Genomic DNA, 19,922 nt, shown 5'->3' with positions numbered 1-19,922 from the left:
AAAAAAAAAAAAAAAAATATATTATTTGTAAAAGTAATATAAACAACATTTTATGATCAGATATTTGTCAGATCATAAAATGTTACACATTTTTGAACAATTACATTTGATGTATTTTCTTATTATCTAAAATTACAGATTACAGAACAAAAATAGTTTTAAGCAGTGTATTGGTTAGTCGTGTGCTACACTCTAAGAAAATTCTGTGAAAATATGAAGGAATTATCCATATTAATATTTTGATATTAATTACCAGTACCTTTTCTGTTTTTCAAAAAAAAAAAGAAAAGAAAAAGAAAGTCTTACAGTGTACCTAACTGAACAACAATTATAGTTATAAGATAATAACATGCTCCAAATAACCAGTGCTCCACTGAAACCATCATAACTACAATTCAACGAGTTACTTGTCATTTCCACAAATTAACACTTTGCCTTAAATGTGACCAGTGGACATGAATGTTACTCTATGTATGTATTATCTATGTAGTTTATTTGATCTGTCTATTTAATCTATCTCATCTATCTACTCTTATCTATTTTTATTTAGGTTCTTTTCTATCTAATTGATTTTATCTAATCTATAATTTGATCTATTTTATCTCTCTCATCTATCTGTCCTTCTTAAAGAACAAACATGTCTGGACAAAAAAAAAAAAAAAAAGATCTGGCAGCAAGTCAAGATTAAGTACAAGAACATGTTGCAGATATTTTATTGTCTGTACTGATCTTAGCATTTAAAAAAAGGCTCTGATTCACACTGAACCTGTAACACAATGTATGAATCATCGTTATTTGTTCTCTCCAAAGCTCCAAAAACATTGTGGTCTCCCACCTTTCTCATGAATGTCCAGTACACTAGTTATTGATCCAGTGAAGTGGAACTAGAATTTGTGAAGATAAACACACAGTGTGTGTTACCAATGCCAAATAAAATGCATGTGTAGTGATGTTTGTGACGTGTTTGAAACGTCACCATCATTAAATACGTGGCCAATTAGGTACCGCTCCACTTTTGTATATAAGTTCGTTGTTCATGCCCCCTGGATTGTGTCTTGGTCGAAAGCCAGCCCCTCTTTGTTTCCTTTCACTGTTGTGGACCGCAGAGGTACGTGTTTTTAGCAATGTAGCTTTGTTGTTGGATTTGAATGCTATGCCGTGATATTATGCAATCTTTATTTTAGTGTGACGTTGGTCCGCCAAGGCTGTGTGTGTGTGGTGTACTGCTTAATAATAATAATAATAATATTTATAGGTTCAACTGTACTACAAGTGGTAACTAAATACATTTTTGAATACAGAAATAGTATGTTAAAAGCACATTTTAGTTCATATTCATGGTGTCTCAAAATAACGCAGTTGTGTACACTTAGATGTTCTTAAGATTATATTAAGAAGTACTAAAGAAGAATTGGTAACACTTTAGAATAATGGTCATTAGTTAACATTAGTTAATGTATTAACTAACATGAACTAACCATGAGCAGTTCATTTGTTACTGTATTTGTTCATTTTTGTTAATGTTAGTTAATAAAAATACAGCTGTTCATGGTTTGTTCATGTTAGTTCACAGTGCATTAACTAATGTTAACAAGATTTTAATAATGTATTAGTAAATGTTGAAATTAACATTAACAAAGATAAATAAATGCTTTATAAGTGCAGTTCATTATTAGTTCATGTTAACTAATGTAGTTAACTAATGTTAACTAATGACCATTATTCTAAAGTGTTACCGAAGAATTTTTAGTATATTAAGTACAAAAGTATTGTGAGAAAATAGAGCTAAAAAGTACATTATGAAAGTGTACTTTTTTTCACCTGGGGAAGCAAGCAAGGGATATAAGATTAAATTTCACATGTTTACTTAGTACATCATAATAAATAAATGAAGTTTCTGAAAGTTTGAACACACCATTGTTTGTGATCCTCCATCAGCAGCTGCAGTATCTCTCAGCTGTATCAGTGCATCACTGTGACATCTGACTGAACAAGGTTTTTGTACCACTCTTTATCACTGTGTGAACACCCGACTACTACCAGGACAGTGTAAACTCTGACAGTAATAATCTCCTGTATCTTCAGTCTGGACTCCACTGATGGTCAGAGTAAAATCAGTTCTGGATCCACTGCCACTGAATCTAGATGGAGTTCCAGTATTACGGGTTGTTGCATCATATATAAGGAGTTTAGGAGCTTCTGCAGGTTTCTGTAAGTACCAGTGTAGGTAACTACTACCACACACTGCACTGCTGATTTTACAGTTTATTCTGACTTCTTGTCCTGGTTGAACTGCTAGTATTGCTGGACTCTGAGTTACAGTGTACTGTCCTCTACACTCTGAGAGGAAAGAAAAAAAACAAAAACAAAAACATATATTACACATTTTATGAGAATTAATGATCATTGTAAAAACAGTCTCACGCAAACCTTGAGCAAACAGAGTCAGAGTCCAGATGAAGAAGGTGATTGTGTTCATTGTTGTTCTTTTGTCTTGTGTGATGATGAAGATTGTGTCTGTTCTGCTCTCAGTCATGAAGTGTTAAACTCACAGCACTATAAACACTCTCAGAGCACTGAAGCATGTGTCACAATGCAAACAAGTGGGCAGGATTTACAACAGACACACTAATATACACTAGAGTTACAGAATGATCATTTACATTCTGACTGTCTTACAAAATATAGACAAAACACAACATTAAATATGTAAATATAGATGACAATCCTAAGTAAAGTCCTGATTGTCTTGATGGTTCTACAGATTATCTTATCAGATTTTCCTGAGATGTGTTAAGAGTGACTGAATCTGTTCGGAAGACTGTCAGAGCCGCCCTGATTGTGAATCGTAAATATTTAACATTTTGAAAATGTACGATCAGAAATCATGTTGTGTGGGGGAACTGAGAACAAATGCGCACACGCTCTGTAGATTATCACGTGAAATAAAACGATACCCAATCAAAAAGAGCTGACAGAAGACTCACCTCCAGCTCGTGCTGTAACATCTAAAGTACATGTTCACACCGTATATATATATATATATATATATATATATATATATATATATATATATATATATATATTAGGGCTGTCAAGCGATTAAAATGTTTAATCTAATTAATTACCTGATGTGGCGATTAATTAATCTAATTAATTGAAATTTAATCACACATCAATTTTGGCTGAGAAATTAACGGCAAAATTCATTATTGTGTAAAGCATCAAATAGACATTACAAAAAGTAGCTTCAGAAAGAAATATTTTATTTGATTCAACATAGAATTTATTACACACACATGAAGTAAATTATGACTGAAATGTCATTTTTTGGGGGACTATACCTTTATTTATTTATTTTTAATTAATATGAAAATATGAAATTAATTTTTTAATAAAATTAGACTCTAAATAAGAAACTAAAACTGCCAGTAGGTGGCGGTAAATGTCTTAATGATTAAGTCGTTCATTCATTCAGAAGTAAATGGTTCTCTTCAGGCCTATCAGACACAGACTGATCGGTGGACGACATCAAAGTAGACTCTGTTTGCTTTTGAATCGCTCTCGCTGTAGTTTGATGTCATACACCGATCGGTCTGTGTAGCGCCGCTTCAAGTCCAAAAAGTATTTTATGAATGGTCCGCTGAATCATTGGTTTCACTCAGTTCGTTCAAAACACGGGAATGAAACACTGCTGTGTATCGCACGGAGACTAACAGTTCTGCTTTGTTTTTATAGATTCATTGGCAAAACTGAACAAAACAGACAATATTGTGTCTAAAAAAACAATATTAACTTCTTATTTACTGACCTGTTGTATATGGGGGCATGTGCGTTAAATGCATAAAAAATTGTAACACTTATATGAGGGCTGTTGATTTAACTTTAGCGTTAATTAGATGAATTAGTCACGGTAATATTTAACGTGTTAAATCAACAGCCAAGTTCAACAATCAAGTTGTAGAAAGTCAACCATCACTGCAGCCCTCCACCAGTCGGGGCTTTATGGCAGAGTGGCCCGACGGAAGCCTCTCCTCAGTGCAAGACACATGAAGGACAAGGCACCATCTTGGAGTCCTTCAGGTGTTTTTTAGCAAACTCCATGCAGGCTTTCATGTGTCTTGCACTGAGGAGAAGCTTCCGTCGGGCCACTCTGCCATAAAGCCCCGACTGGTGGAGGGCTGCAGTGATGGTTGACTTTCTACAACTTTCTTCCATCTCCCGACTGCATCTCTGGAGCTCAGCCACAGTGATCTTGGGTTCTTCTTTACCTCTCTCACCAAGGCTCTTCTCCCCCGATAGCTCAGATTGGCCGGATGGCCAGCTCTAGGAAGGGTTCTGGTCATCCCAAATGTCTTCCATTTAAGGATTATGGAGGCCACTGTGCTCTTAGGAACCTTAAGTGCAGCAGAGAATCATGACCTCATGATTCTCATTTGCTCTGACATGCACTGTGAGCTGTAAGGTCTTATATAGACAGGTGTGTGGCTTTCCTAATCAAGTCCAATCAGTATAATCAAACACAGCTGGACTCAAATGAAGGTGTAGAACCATCTCAAGGATGATCAGAAGAAATGGACAGCACCTGAGTTAAATACATGAGTGTCACAGCAAAGGGTCTGAATACTTAGGACCATGTGATATTTCAGTTTTTCTTTTTTAATAAATCTGCAAAAATGTCAACAATTCTGTGTTTTTCTGTCAATATGGGGTGCTGTGTGTACATTAATGAGGAAAAAAATGAACTTAAATGATTTTAGCAAATGGCTGCAATATAACAAAGAGTGAAAAATTTAAGGGGTCTGAATACTTTCCGTACCCACTGTATTATTATGAAAACATACATCATTATTTGAACTCATTTTCACTGAAGATATTTCAGAGCATTCTTGAACCATTTAGTGATTAATTGTTCATATTGATTAATTGTGAAATATTTTTGTTTATGTTTGTCAGACTGATGAGACACTAGTCTTTGACTTTATATGAACATCTCTCAGTGTGGATGAAGCATTTTCAGCTTTCAGTGCCGCTGTAGAAATAATCTATTCACTCTCATGATTCATTTATATAAGGTGAATGTTTCTGATAATATGTGACCAAGATAAAGTGAGCAGAATTCAGCTGGTCATGTGATCTCAACATGGTGGCCACCATAAGGAGGACAAAAGATTTTTTGAAATGACTGGAGAATCAGTGTAGATCATTTTAAACATAGTCACACACAATAATTATTTCTTTATGAACACATTAGATCATTTTAAACATATTGAGAAAGCGTACTAAATAAATCAAAGTTTGGTGTCCACAATAATTATTTCAAGTCATTATGATTAAACAATGTTCATATGAAATGTTCAGAATTATTGATTAATTAATGTACTTCATCTTTAAAAACATGATAACAATGAGAAATCAAGTACTAAATAAGGACTAGAGAATGAATGAGAAATATAGGATAGAAAGTCAAACTGTGTGATATCTGTTGTAGATGAATAAACTCTTCAACTGTTTTTCAAGCAATAATAACATTTTAACTTGTTTGTGTGAAAGTGTGTTTGTTTGTTTGTTTTGAAAATCATTTCATCCAAACTGAATGTGTGAGTGTTGAAGATGTGAGTTTCTTCTAATATCAGTGTGTTGAAGTGTTGTTTCTCTCTCTCTGCTGGAGTTTGTGTTCACTCGAGTGGAATAGAGGTTTTTGTACGACCGTTTCATTAGATTGTATCACTGTGGTGCACATTCGGTGGAGGAACTAAACTGGTGCTCGGTAAGTGTGTCTATTTTGTTCCTTTTAAACAAATATAATTTAGATTTTGAAAACAAGTACAACATTTATTAATTATAATTAATATTAGATATTGTGGTAATGCTTTACTTGGATGCATGTTATAATGCCTTATATCTTGTCATAAAGTATTGAAAGATAAAATGCATTATAGTATTTATAGATTCATTGTCAGATCTGAAACTGGTTGTTTGTCGTGTTTTAATGCATTATACTTTCTAAAGTTGTAACAATGAAAAGATTATATTATAATGAGGTATAATGTGGTTATGTATTAGGATGTGTATTAAAATACATAATTCATCAGAAATACTTGGTAACATTAACTTAAAATCCTGATGTATAAAGCATTATAAAAATATTTGTAATGTACATTATAATGTATTATATATTTTCATAAACAATTATAACCAAAGTTAAAATGCATTGTAAATTTTGCAGATTCTGAAATGATTTGTTTTAAGGCATTATACTTTCTAATGGTGTGTTCAATGAATAGATACATTTTATAATGTATTATAAATATGGTTACAATTATTCATGAAATCAAACAGTGCATTACAAGGTGCATAAAAAAAAAAAATTAAAATGTGTTATATATAAGAGGTTAAAGTGTTACAAATTGTTTGATGATTATATAATCTAAACATTAAGAAAAAAAAATCTAAACATAATTCATATAGTTATTGTAGATGTATTTCATTGTCAATATCATACATTTAAGAAGAGATTTAACATCAGAATATAAATGTTACTTTCTGTATTTCAGTCAATGATACTGAATCTCTTTTGTTTATGTTGTGCTTATAATTCAGTGCTTTATAATAAAAGTGCAATTTATATAAAATATATGTAAGCATATAATTGTTTAATTGTTATCTAATAATTTAATTTGGTCTGAGCTTTAGTCACAAAACTGCAGTTTGAAATAAAGTTTCATATATATAGTGATTGTGTAGTTTGTATATTGTATATTATATCAGCTCTAGTGATGTTGAATGTCATGAAGGATCAGATTGTCGTGATTTCTGCCGCTGTTGAAATGCTGTGAGTGAAACAGTGTGTTTTCTTAGTGTTTGTGAATGTGTTGTGTTTGTCTCCTGCAGCTGGTCCCACAGTGAAGCCCTCAGTGTCTCTGCTGCCGCCCTCTTCTCTGCAGATCTCTGGAGACTCAGCCGCACTGCTCTGCCTGCTCAGCTCTTACTCTCCACAGGGGGCGCTGGTGAGCTGGACACTGGACGGGTCAGAGGTCACCGAGGGGGTCGTGACCAGCGCGGAGAGCCAGCGGGACGGCCGCTACAGCCGCAGTAGCGTCCTGACCCTCAGCAAAGCACGCTGGGAAGAGGGAGAGGTGTACGTCTGCAGAGTAACACATGATGGAGCTCCTCATGAGGTCTCGTTCCACAAGAGCTCTGAGTGCTGATGTTTCTCTCCTGAAGATGAGCCGTATCTGAGTGTCCTGTGTCAGGCAGGATTCACATGAGTCTAGTGCTGCAGCTGTAGTGATTTACAACTCAATACTGAAAGAGAGCTGGCGTGTCAAAGCACTGTGTGATCTTTCAATCTGCTGTAACATTCAATAAAGCTTCTCAACAAGTTCACTTTGTGTCTGACAACATCATTCAACTAACAGATGAAGATGCAGGTGCTTTTCACAAGCTTGATGTAGCAGGAAATAAAGTCAAATAAAGCTCTTGGGGTTTGAACATGGTCTCTGGAGACAGAGCTGCTCTATTCTGAGAGGATCACAATCACTCCACCCTGACAATGCAAATGGGCTTTTCAGTCTCACTGTTTGATTGGTCACATGATCTGGACTGGAACACACCAGTTTCACTTCTGCTGAAAATGTCACGATGAAAATAGATATATATGAAAATGTCATGAAAATCAACTGAATTCAGTCTGTTCAGTTTGATTGACAGGGATCATATATTACACCTAAAACATGATGATCATATTAAACACTGACTCATTCTCTTCAGAAACACAAGATTGATGTTGATTTAGATGATCTAGTGTTATTAGTGTTTGTCTGTGATCAGTGTTGTGTGTGATTGTGTTGTATGAGCAGCTGCAGTATCTCTCAGCTGTATCAGTGCATCACTGTGACGTCTGACTGAACGAGGTTTTTGTACCACTCTTTATCACTGTGTGAACACCCATTTACTGTTGATCCAGTGGTAACTCTGACAGTAATAATCTCCTGTATCTTCAGTCTGGACTCCACTGATGGTCAGAGTGAAATCAGTTCCATAATCGGCCCCATTTCCACTGAATCTAAATGGAGTTTCAGTCGCAAGGGTTCTGATGCTGTGCACTAAAAGTTTAGGTGTTTCTCCAGGTTTCTGAAGGTACCAGGAGACACACGACTTACAGTCACCGTCTGACTGACGTCCAATGGAGCTGCTGGTTTTACAGGTCAGAGAGACTGTGTGTCCGTTCTGAACATGTTTCTCTGTGGGAGTCTGAATTACAGTCACCTGTCCTGTAGAATCTGATGGACATTGAGAAGACATTGAAACTCTGAAATTACTCTAGATCAAACTCATTTTCTAACAACTTCCTCATGCTGTGAAACATGTCAAACAATTACACACACATTTCTGAAGTCTATTGACAGAATCATGTATGTTATTGATTTGGTCATTATTAATATTTTGTAAGGTCACTGAACACTTTCTATCATTCATACTGGGCTCATTATTGGTTCATGTAATAAACTGCAGCAGCTCTTTGGTTTAATTGTGTTTCTGAATGACACAATATCAGTGTTCAGGGTGGAAGATTTCTCAGTTATCTGGTACTGAACAACATTCATGAGCTCCAGCAGCATTAAAACACACTGTTCTCTTCTACTGTGAGGAACTGCAGTGTCAGTAATGGAGCATCCCTTTCGAGGGAACTTGTGCTGCGTCGCCATGGCAACGCTTTGGGGATCCCTTCAGTGCATGTACAACTACAACTGAAGCTATAAAAGAGCTGTCAAACACAGCTGTTTCAGATTTCTGATCTTCAGCAAGCGTTCTGTGTCTCTGTCCATCTTATTTGGTGTTGTTTGTCCCGTAGAAAAACTATGTATCATTACAAATGGCGAGTGAAAGCAGTCAGCAAAAATTCAGACCATGCATTCCTCCCTGCCAGCGTTTCATTACGGAGGGAGATACACATGAATTTTGTGTATACTGCATGGGAGCGGAGCACGCACGATCAGCCTTTGAGAAGGATGATTGCCCATCATGTGAAGCATTGTGAAGCATCACAGAATAAGCCGTATTCATCTAGGCTTTCGAGCCCCACCGTACATCATTATTCATCTCTGGTGAGGCTCAAACAGAACGGTTATGGGACGATGCCCAGGGTTGAAGAAATATTTTATATGAAGTATTTTATAGTTCGGAAGAAAGATGGAGGATTACGTCCTATTATAGATCTGCGTCAGCTCAACCTCTCTCTGAGGAGATTTCGGTTCAAATGCTGACGTTGCCACTCATCGTGAGTCAAATCAGGTCCGAGGACTGGTTTGTCAAGATAGACTTAAAGGATGCATATTTCCACATCTCCATCCTTCTGGAATAAAGGAAGTTCCTGAGGTTCGCTTTCGGGGGCGTAGTGTACCAATATCGGGTCCTTCCATTTGGCCTAGCTCTTTCTCCTCGCAAGTTCACGAAGTGCATGGATGCTGCTCTAGCACCCCTCAGACTTCAGGGAATTCGAGTGCTCAACTATATAGCTTTGACCATTCCAGCTGCGAATTCCAAACACAAAGAAGCAGCTGAAAGTGCTTGAAGATCTCCTATTCTTTTTAGAGATGAAATAGCCAGTAGAAATATGGTCTTTAAGGGTGAGGAATTTCTCTGAAACTTCCTCTAGTGGCCTTCCTCTACCACGACCAAGTCCCAAGCCGGAGTCCTTGTACATACTGAAGGCCTCAGCCTCAGAGTACCACGGAGGAAGCGTATAAAAAAGGGGGTCTCGACCTACCGAGGAATCCCCCAGAGGAGCATGGCCGAAATGGCCGCATACAACTTCCTCGTGGAGGGAGCTCTGGAGTGGAGTATGGTCTCCACAACCTCAGTTGGGAGACCAGCATCTATGAGCCTGGCCCCCTCAGAGGCCCCCTTATGTGCTAGGAACTCTGATGGTCCTCCCAGAGACCCTGAGCTGAGTGACCACTCATGATCGCCCCCCAGCCCGTGAGGGAAGCATCCATCTTAAGCATCCGTCGTAAGCATTACGCGACGACGAGAAGTCCCCAACAAGGGTCCTGGGACCAAGGCTTTTTCCACATGACCAGAGCACGAAGGCATTGCCGTGTGACTTTGATCATGCAAACAGAAAACCCCTTGGTCCTAAGCCACCACTGTAAGGATCTCATGTGCAGAAGGCCAAAGGTTATCACGTTGGACGCAGCTGCCATGAGACCCAACAGTCTTTGAAACTGTTTGACAGTGAGTGACTGGCCTAGTTTCACCCCATTCACTGCATTGAGAATGGAACTCACACGAGCAGGAGACAGATGTGCCTGCATCGTGGTGGAGTCCCAAACTACCCCTAAGTAGTTGGTAATTTGAGCCGGAACCAGCACACTTTTCTTGGCATTGAGCCTCAGCACAAGCCTCTTCATGTGTGACAGAACAACATCTCAATGTTGAACTGTCAGATGTTCTGTTTGAGCTATAATCAACCAGTCGTCGATATAGTTCAGTAGGCGGATGCCCTGGAGTCTCAGTGGAGCCAGAGCTGCATCCACGCACTTTGTAAACGTGCGGGGTGATAAGGCCGAAGGGAAGAACCCTGTACAGGTAAGCTTTGCCCCCGAAAGCAAACCTGAGGAACTTCCTGTGTTGAGGATGGCTGGATATATTAAATTAAGCATCTTTCAGGTCTATCACAACAAACCAGTCCTCGGACCTGATCTGTGGGATAACCCTCCATCCTTCTTTGGAACAATGAAGCATTGGTTGTAAAACCCTGACAGATTGCTGGGAGGAGAACCCCTTCTATAGCTCCTTTTTGCAAGAGCGTCATATATAGTTATAACCTCCTGTTCCATTACCAGAGACTGCTCAGGGCCACCACTGTGGGAAGGACCCCATTGAACTGGGGCGGGCGAGACACGAATTTGTAACCCTTTTCTATTGTGAGCAGCACCCATTTTGAAATATTTGGGAGAAGTTTCCATTCTGCCAGAAAATTTACTAAGGGAACCAGTCTCTCGAGACTGGCCTCTGGTGTTTTTTGAGCACTTGACTCAGCACCCTGAAGTGGCGAACTGGCAAGGAACAGCCGAATCAAGTGATGACCGGCCCTCCTCGGAGGGTCGGTGGAGACCTCTGCACCCTGAAGCACACTGGGTGGCAGAGTTAGCAGAACGGCCCCCTGAGGGCACCAAAGAGGGATGGGTACCAAGTATTTTAATACCCAACCCTCTCTGGAGGGGCTGCCCTCCAATGTCCCGCGCCACTGGCATCAGGACCTCTTCGAAGCCTTCTTGGTGATAATTACAGTCCGCAGATCTGTGTTACCCCACAAAGACTTAGACCCACAAGAGACAGCTGTGTCGCCTGTCCCTGTCCCCAAGCTTTCTGTGGGGGAGCACGGGTGGCAACACTTTCTTTGGATGAACGGTCAGACCAGTGCCCTGAAACGGCGAACCGGCAGGGAACATCTGAACTGACCGCTCTACAATCCTCCTCTTTCTTGGAGGAACACTGAAAACCACTGCGCCCTGAAGCACACGAGGTGGCAATGTTGGCAGAACAGTCTCCTATATTTTCTTTTAAATTCCTCAGAATTTAATGTATTCAATATTTCATTTAATCCTCAAATTAAATGCCGCCAGATCTTTATATATATATATATATATATTTTTTTTTTTTTAATTATTATTTTTTTTTATTATTATTATTATTTTTTGAACAGGCTGAACATATTTAGAATACAAAAAAGAATTATAGCTCGTAATTAAAATAAATGGTATTTTAGTAAAAGAGAGAAAGGGAAACTCCCGTCTACTCAGATCCCTCAAATATAGGCCTATAAATACATATATACATGTGATCTACGCACAGCCTTGGCAAATGCAAGACCCGAGACGTATATTCTTTAATGAGAACTCAATCCACGCGCTGCCTCGGCAAGCACAAGATCCGAGCCTTGCGTTAGACTTTTATTTCCTCGAAAACAAAGCCAACAGGAGTGGAGCTACAAAACTCCCTCGAGTGCATACTTCTCTTTGGGACATTTTTTATGAATAAACACAGTCACTGTCAGTTGTGAGCTGACGTGCATGCTCCACTCCCAGCAAACAACACATAAATCGTGTGTATCCCCACTCGCTTTGTAGTGTAGCACAGGGTGAAATGCGATTCAAACTGCTGTTCACTACTGATTTGTTATAAACGTGTGATTTTGAAACACAATATGTGTGTGACTGTGAGGTGAAGTAGTCAGATCAATATCACAATATCCACCTCCTCAGAGCTGGACAGTTCACCATCAGAGCTGGACAGTTCATGATGCATCCCAGGTAGCGCATATGTTTCCATTTTTATAGCCCAGGGATGCTGCCAATAGGTTAAAACAGCACCATGGTGTAAGAAAATCACCCCTCCTGCCACATATATTTACTCTAAGTCTTTTGAAACTTTGCTAAACATTGTCATTGTGTTGTTTGTGATTGTCCATCAGCAGCTGCAGTATCTCTCAGCTGTATCAGTGCATCACTGTGACGTCTGACTGACCAAGGTTTTTGTACCACTCTTTATCACTGTGTGAACACCCAGATACTGTTTGGATACTGCCAACTCTTACAGTAATAATCTCCTGTATCTTCAGTCTGGACTCCACTGATGGTCAGAGTGAAATCACTGCCAGATCCACTGCCACTGAATCTAGATGGAGTTCCTGACTGGAGGGTGTTTATGGAATAAATCAGGAGTTTAGGAGCTTCTCCAGGTTTCTGCTGATACCAGGCTAAGTAGTTGCTGTATATTCCTACATCTATATGACACTCTATTGAAGCTGTTTGACCCTGTTGGACAGTTTTAACTTCAGGTTGAGTCAGAGTCACTCCTCTGGATTCTGAAGAAGAGAAAAGAAAAACAATTATTGTTTAAAACTACTACCATCATATACTTTTACAAGAACACCAAAACCAGAGTCAGTTTTATCAGTCTTACCTTGAATAAACAGAGTGAGAGTCCAGATGAAGAAGGTGATTGTGTTCATTGTTGTTCTTTTGTCTTGTGTGATGATGAAGATTGTGTTCTGTTCTGCTCTCAGTCATGAAGTGTTAAACTCACAGCACTATAAACACTCTCAGAGCACTGAAGCATGTGTGACAATGCAAACAAGCGGGCAGGATTTACAACAGTGTGAGCTGCTAACAAACTAATAAACTCTCTACGTATAAGATTTGGTATTTCAATGGTCTACTTTAGACATTCTACTGACTGTAAGTAACTTTACAACTGCATGTCAACTTATTCTACTTACCAGAACCCAAACCTAACAGTCTTCTACAGTTTACTAAAACATGATACTTGTCACAGAGACGAACTCCGTGATTCCCTCCTTTGACTATCGGAGGGCACCCTCTCCCGAGAACTGACATACACACGCATACACTCACATGCACTACATTTCCCACAAGCCCCGTACCTTGGACTAATCACATCAGCCAGCTGCAGCTCATTCACTGGATATTTAAGCAACTCGCAATCTCACCACCATTGCGAGGTCTTGTATTGCCACGGTGTACATTTCTGAGCGTTTGTTATTCTGATTGTCTGCCTGTTACCGAACCCGTTTGATCCCCATTTACGATACTCTGCTGCCTGCCCTTTGGACTGTTTGTTGTGTTACTGGACTGTGAACGATATTCGCCTGCCCTGATTACCTGCCTGTTCTTCGACTACGATTCTGCCTATTCTCTGCCACTTCTGTTTGCCCCTGTATGACCCCTGCCTGTCTGTACTATGCTATTGTTAATAAAAGCCTGCTGATGGATCCCAACTCATGTGACGGCTCGTTACAATACTACTAATACTAATATAATGAGAGTTAGCTGACATTTAGTTGACAAGTTACTTATAGTTAGTAGAATATCTAAAGTGGACCATCGAAATAAAGTGCAACCTAAGAATTTACATTCAGATTGATGATGCTGAATCATTTTGTAATAACTGAACATATTGATTAATTGTATAATATGTTTAATTTTAATTTTTAAGATGTTTTTATGTTCCCTTTCGAAGGGAACTCAACTCTGCGTTGAATCACGCATTGGGGGGAACGTCACTCGTGACAGGTGTTCGAAATGCCAAGAATCACAAAACTCCAATCCTATTGACCGGCGACAGCCCATGACATCATTAAGGCGTGAACCACGACGTATAAAGGGAGCGCCTGCAGAAGCAGTCAACATCTTCTCGTCTTTTCAGGACTGTTTTGTTCGTGCCTGTTTCACTACTCTGTTAAGGTATTTATATCATGTCTGAAAAACATTTCAGGAAGTGTGCGGATCCTTGTCCTAGGTTTCTTACACCAGAGGACACACACAACCTGTGCGTTATCTGTCTGGGCGAGGAGCACGCACGGACAGTGCTCGATGGTCCAGCACTGTCAGTGCTCGAATTGTGAGCGTCTGTCCATGAAGACGCTCCGTTCTCATTTGGCCCTCTTCTCGAGGGAAGAGGTGTCACCACTGGTGCCTGTTGGTTCCGGCCCTGCTCGTGCTGAGGCTGAGCGGCGGCTGAAATCATGGGGCTCTCAGGTGGAGCTTGCTGAGGAATTTGAGAGGGACGTGAAGCTTTCTCAAACCGAAGCGGCTGACGAGGACGCGCTCCTGGATGACAATGATGTCCTGTCCTAGACGTCATCGGATCCAGGAGAGAGTGCTCTGCTGGCTGCAAACCAGGCTGATCTGCTCAAGAATCTTGATCAGTGTCTGCACCGAACCACGGATCTTGCTCTGAGGGCCACCAAGCAGATGGCTGCTTCGATCGGTAGATCTATGGTGGCTATGGTGGCCACAGAGCGACATCTGTGGCTTAACTGTGCGGACATCTGGGAGAAAGAAAAGCACTTTCTTCTCGATGCCCCGGTTTCACCTACTGAGCTTTTTGGCACATCCATTGAGGCGGTGGTCGAGAAGTTTAGGGAGGCGAAGGCGCGCTCCGCTGCATTCAGATCTTGCATCCTGCTCAGATCCGGACCTGGGCCCAGACAGCCGTCATTGTGTCGTTATGAAGACAAAAAGCCTACTACCTCAAATTGGTAGGTCAGCTTTAAAACGCATGTTATCGCCGTTTTTTGTTTTATACCAATATTGTTTGCAAGGTATAAATATGTTTGAGTTTATAAATATTCGTAAGAACATCGGATCGAGTGCTCATTTCCCTGTTCAGCTGCACTAAGTAGCTCTTTCCTCCCGCAGCGGTGCTGGCAGAGACCGGCTGAACTAACGTGAGACAGGCAGGAAGAGTCGTTGTGAAGACGAAAAGCATTCGTGAAAATGGTAGGTCAACTTGAAAATGCATGTAATCGCTTTTTTTGTTATGTATGAATGTTGTTTGCAACTTCAAGGTATAAATACTTTTGGTGTTAGCGCTCATTTCCCAGTTAAGCTGCGCTGACAGCATTTTTTCCTACAGCGGCACTGGCAGACGGGCTGAACCATCGTGAGACGGGGGGAAGAGTCGTCGCAATAACTTCTTTATGGCATGTAGTTTTAAGATGTAAGATGATATGTATTTACTGGTTATTGTTGTATACTGCTACTAATTAAGTACTTTAACTCTTCAAACTTTATTTTTATATTTCCAATATTTATTTTCCACTGGCACAATGTGTTAATGTAATTTTAGTGGTATGACTTTAATTGTGTTGACTTTAATTTTGTTAATTGGTGAAATTAATATGCTGGTAAATTTCTGTATTGTTCAGAAAGTTCAGAAATGTGTAACGATCAGCCAAATTAGTTGAGTCACAAGATTTAAAAATGGGGTCAGATTTCACTGTGTGAGTTTGTTAGTGGTTAAAATAATGAGACATAAAACAATGATAAAGTTAAATAAGAATTGTGTATTTACAATATTCACAGGAACTTTAAAACAACACAATAAAACCAGGAAAACTCAGTCTGTTAAAAGCATACAGTTCAATGTACCATACCCTAAAACAGTCCAAGAATCCTAGTGTGCTGATAAAGTCCCAATGTGAGTGTCCACCGGTGTATATACAAATGTCCACAGTAGTGATAATCCAAAAGTTGTGACTGGAGAGGTAAGTCCGCAAAATGGAAACTCCACAATCCAGGTGAGTTGTTGACTGTTAGTGAGTCCTTCTTTGTTTGCCATGCTGCTCTCTTTATACAGATGTTTTACCTGCTTCCTGTCATGTGACTGGTCACATGACAGGCCAACCATTCATTTCTTAAAGACATACAGACTTAAAATGTTAAGAGGAATAAAATGGACTAAAAAACATGTAAACCAATTAAAACTCTATTATACATAAAATCATTGTAATAAATACAGCGGTAAAACATGCCTTTTGTGTGACAGTGTCACAAATGTAAAAGATGAAACCTAAATAAAGTTGATGTGAAGCAATAATTTGTGTTATTGAATATATAACAGTTAAATTCAAATAAATAAAAATTAACTGTGAAAATAACTACAGTAGTTTTAGGCATACTGTAAAATAAAGTACAGCATTATACTTAATGATGTATTTTATTTTACAGTATGATTAAAACTACTGTAGTTATTTTTACGGTAATTTTACTGTGGTATTAAATACAGTAACTACTGGATAATTGTTGCCAGTAAGTTACTGTTAATTTGACAATAAACATTTTACAGTGCACCTTACTTTTATACATCCAGTGTCTCTGCCCTTCTGTGATTGTAACAGTAGATCATTTTAAACATATGTCAAACGTCAAACACATTAATAATTTCTTCATGAACACATTAAAGTACCGGACTTTTCAAAGCATGTTAACAATGAGAAATCAAGTACTAAATTGTGGCATTGGGAGTCGCGGCGACAAGGGGTAGGTCCAAACGCAGGCTTTATTAGAATGAGCGTAGTCGTACAGGCAGGGGTCAAACAACAGCAAACAGAAATATAAGGGCAAGGCAGAAGAGTAATCCAAGTCACAGGCAATGGTCAAGACAGGCAGCAAACGATCATCAAACAAGGGATAAACATTCCAGTGTCAAAAACAAGGCAAGTCTAGGAACTAGGAACAAGGAATAACACGGAGACAATGTTGGATAAAGGCTAAACAATACTCAAGCAAAGTGTGTGTGTTTGGGTGCAGCTTATAAAATGTCACTGATGGGAAACAGGTGTGTGTGTGTGTGATTGGTTCCTAGATGGGGAATTGTGGGAAATGTAGTCCAGAGTGATGTGTGACTGTGTGCAATGAAAAGGTGACCTATGGTGGGGAGTAGCAGGAAACAGCAGGCAAAGGATATGTGACATAAATAAATCAAACTGTTTTTATAGTAAACCAGAAATTATGTGCATAATGGTGTTTGTGAGTCCTGATGTCCTGTTATGTTCCCGATGGTGTTCATCAGGACTCATGAACAAGTCATGTGACACTAGATTAAACAATGTTCATATGAAATGTTCAGAATTATTGATTCATTAATTTAAAGCTGCAGGTTTTTCTGTGAATCATGATGATTGAGCTTCATATGAAGAACAGAAGATCATTATGAGAAACTCCACAACATCATCCATGATAAAAGAGGTCAAAGGTCACCTCAGAGGTCACAGATCATCAAAAATATTTCTATTAACAGTGTTATATCAGACATCATTTCATCCAAACTGAATGTTTGAGTGTTGAGAAGATGTGAGTTTCTTCTAATATCAGTGTGTTGAAGTGTTGTTTCTCTCTCTCTGCTGGAGTTTGTGTTCACTCGAGTGGAATAGAGGTTTTTGTACGACCGTTTCATTAGATTGTATCACTGTGGTGCACATTCGGTGGAGGAACTAAACTGATCGTCAAATGTAAGTCTTTTTAATTAACTATTAAAATAAATAGATTTCAGAAAGTGTTTTACAGATGAAACAAGAACATTTTTTGAAATGACAATAATATTGTGCTGAAACTTTACTTGAAGCATTTATGTATAATGTTATAAAAGTATCCAAAATTAAGATTATAATGCCTTGTATCTTGTAATAAATAATTGTAACCAAAATTAAAAGGCATTATATTGACAGATTCCGTATTAAATCTGAAATTGTTTGTTTGCAATTTGTTTTACCCCATTATGCTTTCTGAAGGTGTAACAGTGAATAGATGATATAATAATGTGTTATAACTGTTAATGAATTATTCATGAGATCATACATGCATTATGATGTGTATAACAATGCTTAATTAATGCATTAAAATACTTTTATAATCCATTGTGTATAAAGGCTTTAAGTAAAGTGTTACTGATATAGTTTTTTAAATATTTAATCTAAAACAATATTGTCATGTTTATTAATTCAGAATAACAACATTATTCCTTCAAAAAACTCTAAACATATTTCCATAATGTGTCTCACTGTGAGTTTATCCAGTTTATTACAAGTTTAATTTTCCTTCATTTATTTCTATACTCCGTTCATAGATAGTTCATCTTATATTGTAGATATCTTGATGGAAAAATAGATCTGACATCAGAATGTAAACGTTGTAACTTTCTGTATTTCAGTCAGTGATGCTGAATCTCTTTTGTTCATGTTGTGCTTATAATTCAGTGTACAAAGTCTAATTTAATACAAACAAATATATATCTATATGATTCAGTTGTTTTAATTCTGTTTGAAATTGAGTTACATTTTGAGTTGAATATCTCAAGTAAAATTTAAGAATTTAATGTTCAGAGTTAAAAACTGTTGGAATTAAATCAGTCAGTGTCTCAATTTGTTTAGTTTGATTTCTGAGGTTTGATTTAAATGTATATAGTGATTGTGTAGTTTGTATATTGTATATTATATCAGCTCTAGTGATGTTGAATGACATGAAGGATCAGATTGTCGTGATTTCTGCTGCTGTTGAAATGCTGTGAGTGAAACAGTGTGTTTTCTTTGTGTTTGTGAATGTGTTGTGTTTGTCTCCTGCAGCTGGTCCCACAGTGAAGCCCTCAGTGTCTCTGCTGCCGCCCTCTTCTCTGCAGATCTCTGGAGACTCAGCCGCACTGCTCTGCCTGCTCAGCTCTTACTCTCCACAGGGGGCGCTGGTGAGCTGGACACTGGACGGGTCAGAGGTCACCGAGGGGGTCGTGACCAGCGCAGAGAGCCAGCGGGACGGCCGCTACAGCCGCAGTAGCGTCCTGACCCTCAGCAAAGCACGCTGGGAAGAGGGAGAGGTGTACGTGTGCAGAGTAACACATGATGGAGCTCCTCATGAGGTCTCGTTCCACAAGAGCTCTGAGTGCTGATGTTTCTCTCCTGAAGATGAGCCGTATCTGAGTGTCCTGTGTCAGGCAGGATTCACATGAGTCTAGTGCTGCAGCTGTAGTGATTTACAACTCAATACTGAAAGAGAGCTGGCGTGTCAAAGCACTGTGTGATCTTTCAATCTGCTGTAACATTCAATAAAGCTTCTCAACAAGTTCACTTTGTGTCTGACAACATCATTCAACTAACAGATGAAGATGCAGGTGCTTTTCACAAGCTTGATGTAGCAGGAAATAAAGTCAAATAAAGCTCTTGGGGTTTGAACATGGTCTCTGGAGACAGAGCTGCTCTATTCTGAGAGGATCACAATCACTCCACCCTGACAATGCAAATGGGCTTTTCAGTCTCACTGTTTGATTGGTCACATGATCTGGACTGGAACACACCAGTTTCACTTCTGCTGAAAATGTCACGATGAAAATAGAGATATGAAAATAATTATGAAAATCAACTGAATTCAGTCTGTTCAGTTTGATTGACAGGGATCATATATTACACCTAAAACATGATGATCGTATTAAACACTGACTCATTCTCTTCAGAAACACAAGATTGATGTTGATTTAGATGATCTAGTGTTATTAGTGTTTGTCTGTGATCAGTGTTGTGTGTGATTGTGTTGTATGAGCAGCTGCAGCTGAAAGTCATGTTT

General features: G+C 38.8%; 3 long non-coding RNA genes and 2 gene segments (V, D, J or C); 3 read left to right on the top strand and 2 right to left on the bottom strand.

The window, feature by feature from the left end:
- The first annotated feature begins 1,062 nt into the window (after window positions 1–1,062).
- On the top strand, window positions 1,063–3,102 carry LOC125247333. The gene is made up of 2 exons (XR_007180066.1): window positions 1,063–1,108; window positions 2,086–3,102. It is a non-coding gene; the product is annotated as an uncharacterized LOC125247333 (long non-coding RNA).
- On the bottom strand, window positions 1,675–2,572 carry LOC125247285. The segment is given in 3 exon segments: window positions 1,675–1,821; window positions 1,916–2,340; window positions 2,431–2,572. Coding segments are annotated over 2 exon segments (432 nt in total).
- A 2,289-nt stretch (window positions 3,103–5,391) lies between the features above and the next one.
- On the top strand, window positions 5,392–7,389 carry LOC125247319. The gene is made up of 2 exons (XR_007180051.1): window positions 5,392–5,770; window positions 6,895–7,389. It is a non-coding gene; the product is annotated as an uncharacterized LOC125247319 (long non-coding RNA).
- A 4,994-nt stretch (window positions 7,390–12,383) lies between these two features.
- On the bottom strand, window positions 12,384–13,125 carry LOC125247286. The segment is given in 2 exon segments: window positions 12,384–12,874; window positions 12,973–13,125. Coding segments are annotated over 2 exon segments (366 nt in total).
- A 3,409-nt stretch (window positions 13,126–16,534) lies between these two features.
- LOC125247323 lies at window positions 16,535–19,429 on the top strand. The gene is made up of 2 exons (XR_007180055.1): window positions 16,535–17,824; window positions 18,935–19,429. It is a non-coding gene; the product is annotated as an uncharacterized LOC125247323 (long non-coding RNA).
- Window positions 19,430–19,922: the final 493 nt, after the last annotated feature.

Source organism: Megalobrama amblycephala, linkage group LG15 (genome assembly GCF_018812025.1).
Source record: "Megalobrama amblycephala isolate DHTTF-2021 linkage group LG15, ASM1881202v1, whole genome shotgun sequence".
Classification (NCBI taxonomy): Eukaryota; Metazoa; Chordata; class Actinopteri; order Cypriniformes; family Xenocyprididae; genus Megalobrama; species Megalobrama amblycephala.
The sequence above is the reverse complement of the archived record's forward strand: the minus strand, read 5'-3'. Positions and strand labels throughout refer to the sequence as shown.